This window comes from Arachis duranensis, unplaced genomic scaffold, assembly GCF_000817695.3.
Source record: "Arachis duranensis cultivar V14167 unplaced genomic scaffold, aradu.V14167.gnm2.J7QH unplaced_Scaffold_232527, whole genome shotgun sequence".
Lineage (NCBI taxonomy): Eukaryota > Viridiplantae > Streptophyta > Magnoliopsida > Fabales > Fabaceae > Arachis > Arachis duranensis.
Window position 1 is genome coordinate 490,112 of NW_026264853.1, and position 7,294 is coordinate 497,405.

Below are 7,294 nucleotides of genomic sequence, written 5' to 3' on the forward strand. Positions count from 1 at the left end.
GGAAGGTGAAGCTGCTCCAACAAATGCCACAGCATCATCAGAGAAGAATAGAATTAACCACTCTAACTCTGCAAGTGCAAATGATGATCCTTGCATAGAGTGTACTATGGATTATGAATTCTTTGATTCTGATGAACAATATGAGTCATAAGCAAATGTAGTTTCAGAATAATGTGATTAGTTTGATATGTAAAGGTTCACTGTGGTTTCAGGATAGCATACTATTGTTGCATGCATATATTGTTTGTTTTGTTTTTGGTAGAGAGAACATACAATTAAAATATAACCTAAAAATCCATCCATATAACATATAAGATTATTCATGTATTGTTTATCACATTTCTATGATAACATTGTCTAGATTTCATGCTACCAAAACCGATAATAACTAGAATTCTAGATTTTTTATATAGAATTTAATTTTGATGTACTGGCAGTGTAAAACAAATAACTACTACTTTTAGTGTAAAACATTTTACATTTTCAATGCATCAAAATTAAACTCTATATAAATAAAATTGAGGATTAAAAATCATTAAATTGCAAGATGACACAATCTTATATCACAAGTTAGCAAATAGCTGATAAGTTTTGGCATCAAGAACTATCTGCCTAACTGCTGCAACTGCTGCTATAGCTCCCACAATGGAGAAAACAACAGCAATACTCACATTCAGCCAGAAAATGGGAGTTTTCTTGGATGGCCGAAACGTCAAATTGAAGAAGACCGGTGGTAGAATGAAATCAAGTGGCATAAGACCAAAAGCTCCTATAAGAGAGTTTATGTCACCAAAGAAGGGAAGCATTGCTGCTATAACAGTTCCAATAGCTGTACTTAGTGACCTCAAAATCAATCTGGGGACTACATTGCGCTGCGAAAATTCCGGGCTTTTTGGGTCTGAAAATGCTTGTTCCAACACTTCATTTGTGGGCTGCAAGTACACCTGCACCAGAAATGTTAGCAATTTCAATGCTAAACCACAGTTATGCTAGTTCTCTTATTTGTATGTTAATTAATCATAAAAAGTAGCAAACTATATAGAATATTGCTTCAGTGCTACTTAGTACTTACCACTCCAACAGCTGCTAGTTGTGCAATTGTGAAAATGTTGGTCATGTAAATAAACCACTTTGGCACCAATGGCTTCCCATTACTGTCCATAAAATTGGTTAAAATGAGGCCTTCTGCTTGGTTTCCAAATGCCCAATAGCCAGAGATGGCTGCACCAAAGAAAGTTACTATAATCACAGCATAACAAATGCATAGTCCCTTGAACATTTTCCCTTTCACTGGTGGTGCTAATGTTGCCTGTGACCAAAGAAAATGCAAGCATAAACATACCACTTTGCATTGAATGAATTATCTGATGATGACTTGAGTAGTACTAAGATTTTCAACTTTTAAGGCACTGATCTAAGCTACTTTGAGACCTGGATCTCTGGGACTATTCCATTTCCATATGCTGTAGCAATGATGGACATGGCATTGAAGGCTCCGAAAATGCGACTCTCTGTGTTGCCTTTTATTGAATAATCCTTTTTGGGCCCTTTTGATGAGTATCCTGATTAGCCAGGAATTAAGGAAGTAAAGGGATAAGTTAATTGATTAAATGGAACCGTAGCTGATAATTAATTTGGGTGCTAAGGAGGGAAAGGAAAGTACCAATGTAAATGGAACCAGCAATAGCACATGCACTATAGGCCAAGCACAGAATCAAAGACACTAAATTAATGTGTCTCAATGAATGAAAAGATGGCATTTGAGCCAAAATCAGCATGAAACAGCCAAATACCACGATGAACTCATAAAGCTTCATAGAACCATTTGGGTTCGATAGTAGGTAAATCGTCTGCAATTAACACCTAATCATTTTAGTCACATTATAACAACATTCAAGTGATCTTTGTTTCACTACTACTCACTTTGGCATGTATAGTATATCATCTTTTCATCAGTTGATATGTGAGAAATGTAAACCAAACTCACCTTCATGCATTGTCCTCCAAGAAGGATACAAGCCACGACAACACAAAAGCATAGTGCAAATTGAATTGGCCCCACAAGAAACCGACCCCATGGTGGACCTATATCAAATTCAATAAAGTCAAGTTTTGTAATTCATCTTTAAAAATTTGTATTTTAATCTAACATGCCAAACCTTGTTAATATAACTCTATTCTAATTTTATGCAGGACTCAAATGAAGATAGTCCTTAACTGCTAGATCACTAGAGCAGGGAAGTTGTTTGGTACCTAAAATGTCGCGAGCCATGTCTCTAAATCGAAGCATGCGCCTACCTTGATTAGCATGGTGCTCAAGAACTAGAGATATCAAGTTGTAGTTATAGAAAGTAACAACAGCAGCAATAACCAAGAACAAGATCCCAGCCGTCCATCCGAGAAAAGTGAAAGCAAATGGAAGACTTAGGAGTGGTGGTGCCACTATTGATGTTGTCAAGTGATAACCACAGTGAACCCATGAACCTACAAATCAATCACATTCATGAATCACATCTTGCATTACAGGATATCCTTTTGTATCAACTCCTAAAGATTATTTTGCTTATATTGGTGAGCAAAAATTGTGTCAGTTTTTTGTTCATACTTAGTTATCAGTGTGAAGTAAGAATAAATTTGAAAGAATTTGACTAATAAGTCTGCTTCAATCCAACAATATTTTTATAAGAACTGTTGAATCTTGAAAAAGTCACCTATATATCACTCTATGTCCCTTTCTAGTTTATAATAATTATTAAAAATTTTCAATAACAAACAGGTCATAGGTAGAATAAATAATCTTACCCTTTTTTTTTTTTGAAGTTTAAAAGTTCAATCACAGTTGAAAGTAGTCAAAGATACCACGTTTATTTTTAACTGAAATAAATTCTGTTTAGGACTTCCTATTAGAGCCGTGATCATAACAGGGGGAAAAAAAATGAAATAACACCCAATTTATATATTTTATATTTTTGATAAAAACAAACAAAACATGTCAAAATGAAATATGGTTACTATAAACTCCTAAAACTCTGGTTTGAGTCCTCTAGTGTCCATCCAAACATGTAAAAAGGGCACTTAAGAAAGGTATAAGTACAAAACAAAAGAGATTATTAGTTACCTTTAGATTTGAGGACAAAGAGAGCACCTGCATCAACATCTTTTTGGTGCTCATCAACTTGGTTACAATCATTTTGCTTCTCTGCTTCATGTGCGAACGAAAAAGAGAAGATTGACTAATATTCATAGCAGGATATTTTCGTTTCAACTTTCTTGACTACTCGTGCATAAAATAAAAAATGGCCACTACAATTCACATTATCTTGAGTTTGCTGATTGCTGAAAAGTCAAGACCTCCTTAATTTTCAACTATATTAGATAATATAAGCTCCAAACTTTTGAATATTAATAGTGCTCAAATAAGTGATTTTTTATAAAAAAAGTATAGGTAGACAACCAGTTATGCTTTCTCTTCATCCATTGTTTTCATCTTGCGTAGTATTCTAGTTAAATTAGTGGCAAATGACAACATTTTATAGAGAAAATTCTAATTAGTTTAACTATTCGATGATATTTTACATGATCGCGTCATCATACATTCGCAAACAATCTATAATTTTTGGCATCAAGAACAATCTGTCTAACTGCTGCAACAGCTGCAATGGCTCCAACAGTTGAGAAAACAACAGCAATGGTAACATTGAGCCAGAAAATTGGGCTTCTCTTGGATGGTTTAAATGTCATGTTGAAGAATACCACTGGCAAAATGAAATCAAGTGGTATAAAACCAAATGCTCCAATCAGTGAGTTTATGTCACCAAAGAAAGGAAGCATTGCTGCTATTGTTGTTGCACTTGCTGTGGCTAGTGATCTTGAAACCAATCTTGGGACTACATTTCTTGGGGAGAATTCAGGGCTTCTTGGATCTCCAAATGCTTGCTCCAGAACTTCATTTGTGGGTTGCAGGTACACCTGCACCAAAAAATATGTTTCAATTTCAATGTTGAATAATAGTTGTAAACTACGTACCATCCATCCACTGTTCAATAGAGTTCACGCTCGATTTAACAGTGAATAGATGGTACGTTAGCACGGAGTATATTATGATTACTTACCACACCAACAGCTGATAATTGCACTATTGTGAAAATATTGGTGACATAGATGAACCATCTTGGAAGCAAAGGGTTCCCATTGTCCACAAAGTTGGTTAAGATGAGGCTTGAAGCTTCATTTCCAAATGCCCAATAGCCAGATATAGCTACGGTAAAGAAAGTGAATATAAGCACAATATAACAAACACATAGTCCCTTGAACATCTTTCCTTTCACTGGTGCTGCTATTGTTGCCTGTGACCAAAAGAATAGTGTTAAGATGAATAGTTTCATGATGGATTGAATAGTATCAAGATGCTCAATGAGACCTGGATTTCAGGGATTATTCCATTTCCATAAGTTGTGGCAATGATGGCAACAGCATTGAAGATTCCAAATACTCGATTTTCTGTATCACCTTTTATGGAATAATCTTTTTCTGGCCCTTTTGAAGAGTCTCCTGGTTAAGTAGGATCAGAATATGTTAGTGTGCTGAATAGATTTTCATTTTTATCGATATAAGTTTGACAAATCTATCTATAAATGTTTAAAATATTGACAAATCTGTCACACAAAATAGTTTAAATTTATGAGTATCATAAATTTAGGACAGTAAAAATGATAGTTTCCTCTTAACTAAGGAGGGGAAGGAAAGTACCAATGTATATAGAACCAGCAGTAGCACATGCACTATAAGCCAAGCAAAGAATTAAGGAGACAAGATTAATGTGCCTCAATGAGTGAAAAGATGGGATTTGAGCCAAAATCAGCATTAGGCAGCCAAATATCACTACAAACTCATAAAGCTTCATATTACCACTTGGGTTTGCTAGCACGTAAATTGCCTGCATATATAGTTTTAGAGTTAGAACAAAAAATCAAGGTATAGAATATACTTGCATTTCAATTTTCCATTACTCTACTCACCTTCATGCATTGTCCACCAAGTAGAGTACAAGCCACCACAGCTCCATAGCACACTGCAAATTGTGTTGGTCCCACAAAATACCGACCCCACCGAGGACCTACCATAATTAAATGTTAATTAATAATTAATTAACTATAGTGATCACTTTTCTTTTTAATAACGATTCATTAGCTCAGGCCCAATTAATAGGCCCATTACCAAATGACTCTTTTGTGTGTTTAACTGTTTACACATGTCAAGATTCATGAAATCTTTGCTTGTCAAGTGTTAACATCAAAGGACAATACTAATTGGTGATAATTTAATACAACTTGTTAGGAAAGAAGCCTTTAATGAAAGAAGACAATATCTGTATAGTCATTTAATATTTGTGGTACTATCAAGATAGGTACCTTCCATTTCAATATACACGTAGTACATGTTATAGCCAATATTTTTCAACGGTCAACTACTGTTCAATAATTGAATATTAAAGAAAATAATTAGTTAAATACACATATCGAAGTATTTTATATTTTTAAAAAATTATTAAAACATTATAAAATATAAATTTAAAATTTTTTAAAGTAACAATATAAAAAATGTATAGATAAAATTTTTTTTTTTTAAACAAAACATAGATAACCTTAACAAGAAATTTCAACACGAGTTTTGGACTTTTGGTTTTGGCTTTTGCTTCCGGCTATATCTCACTTAATTTGTCTCTTATAGCACAAAAGTCATTTTGATTTTTCTTAAAAAATTTGCATATATTCAACTAAGATTCTAAAGGTAAAGAAAGAATATAAAACTAGAGAAAATTATTTTCTGTCTAAATCATCCACCTACCAAATAAATCATTCATTTTTCATGAGGACAAAACAAAGACAATTTAGGAACAAATATGATGAAATATAAATACAGGAAAAACGTTTAGTACCTAAAATGTCGCTAGCCATGTCTCTAAATCGGAGCTGGCGTCTGCCATGCTGAGCATGGTGCTCAAGAACAAGAGATATCAAATTATATGAATAGAAAGTGGTTGCAGCTCCAATAACCAAACACAAGATCCCAGCCGTCCATCCAAGAAACGTGAAAGCAAATGGAAGACTTAGGAGTGGTGGTGCCACTATTGATGTTGTTAAGTGGTAACCACAATGCATCCATGAACCTACAAATTAATTAATTAATTAATTATATAGAGTTTAATTTTGATACAATCTACAATCTTTTATATAATCGCACAATCATATCATTCTTTTGAATATTTATTTACGTAGTTAATGTAAAAAAATAATTATTTTTACTAATATCAAAATGAAATCATACGTATATATGTTTACTCAAATAAAAAGAATGTTACATAATATTATCATTTTTGTCAGCACTTGGTCAATAATAATTTGTACACATATTTATCGATATTTTACACACAAGAAGCATATAATTTATACTTACATTTATTAGAATTTTATACATATAAATCAATACAGTTTGCACTCATATTTTTAAAATTTGCACACAAAAATTAGTGAAATTTATTTGTTAAAAGATAATTTAGTATTTATACTATTTGACCACAAATACTAAAAATGATTGTTCTTCATTTCTCGTCTAGCAGAAACAAATCGACTCCAAAAATTTCTTGTTAAATAATTAACATGATTCGGTAGAACAAAGTATACAGAACTAAAAAGATGAAGAAAGCTTGATATAATTAAGAAGAATATATGTTTTTGGTACTACATACATACCTTTCGATTTGAGAACAAAGAGAGCTCCTGCATCCACATCTTTCTCTTGAAAAGCAAGATTATTGTTATAGTTGGGTTTCTCTGCTTCATGTACTGCTGTTGAGGTTGGAAGCAATGTGTCCATAGCTTCTTTCTCTCTATCTTTCTTTCCCTGCGAGAGTTTGTGTTGAAGGGCTCTAATACCGAATAAGTAAATGAGCAAAAAGTCTTCATATATATAATAATAATACACAAGAGCCGAATAGTGTACAGAACAATCAATTTGTTCCAACAACTATGCATTCATCACACGTTCTGCTGATATTTGTAGTCAACAATTTCTTTGTTTGACAGATGGTTACGCTGTCCAGATTGTACATCACTCATAATGTCTTGGATCTGTTGTTTGTTGAAACTTAAAAGTCAGAGCGTACGTAGTTGTTCATTATTAGCATTATTTGTTCTTATATAGTTCTTACTCTACTCAATTTTTTTTTATGAAAACACATGCATTTATTATTAAATAAAATGTGACATTTACATGATATCTTTAGAGCAATGCT

At 33.1% G+C, this 7,294-nt stretch overlaps 3 protein-coding genes across 3 annotated transcripts in view; 1 reads left to right on the plus strand and 2 right to left on the minus strand.

Moving 5' to 3' along the window:
* Positions 1-385, plus strand: part of LOC127744208 (AT-hook motif nuclear-localized protein 14-like) — a 2,710-nt gene extending 2,325 nt beyond the window's left edge. Inside the window, exon 5 of the mRNA XM_052256490.1 lies at positions 362-385. Within this exon, the coding sequence (XP_052112450.1) occupies positions 362-385 (24 nt within the window). The remainder of the gene's footprint in view (positions 1-361) is intronic.
* Positions 386-480: 95 nt separating this feature from the next.
* On the minus strand, positions 481-3,478 carry LOC107461801 (GABA transporter 1). The gene is made up of 8 exons (XM_021129235.2): positions 3,464-3,478; positions 3,119-3,233; positions 2,254-2,484; positions 1,988-2,085; positions 1,664-1,850; positions 1,432-1,562; positions 1,073-1,309; positions 481-944 (listed from the first exon to the last, which is right to left on the minus strand). Exons 1-8 carry the CDS (start codon positions 3,476-3,478, stop codon positions 564-566), a joined length of 1,395 nt encoding a protein of 464 aa, XP_020984894.2. The 3' UTR covers positions 481-563.
* On the minus strand, positions 3,407-7,034 carry LOC127744180 (GABA transporter 1-like). Its single transcript, XM_052256461.1, has 7 exons — positions 6,753-7,034; positions 5,939-6,169; positions 5,019-5,116; positions 4,750-4,936; positions 4,421-4,551; positions 4,113-4,346; positions 3,407-3,969 (listed from the first exon to the last, which is right to left on the minus strand). The coding sequence occupies exons 1-7, from the start codon at positions 6,874-6,876 to the stop codon at positions 3,589-3,591; spliced, it is 1,386 nt and encodes a 461-aa protein (XP_052112421.1). The 5' UTR covers positions 6,877-7,034; the 3' UTR covers positions 3,407-3,588.
* Between the last annotated feature and the right edge of the window lie 260 nt (positions 7,035-7,294).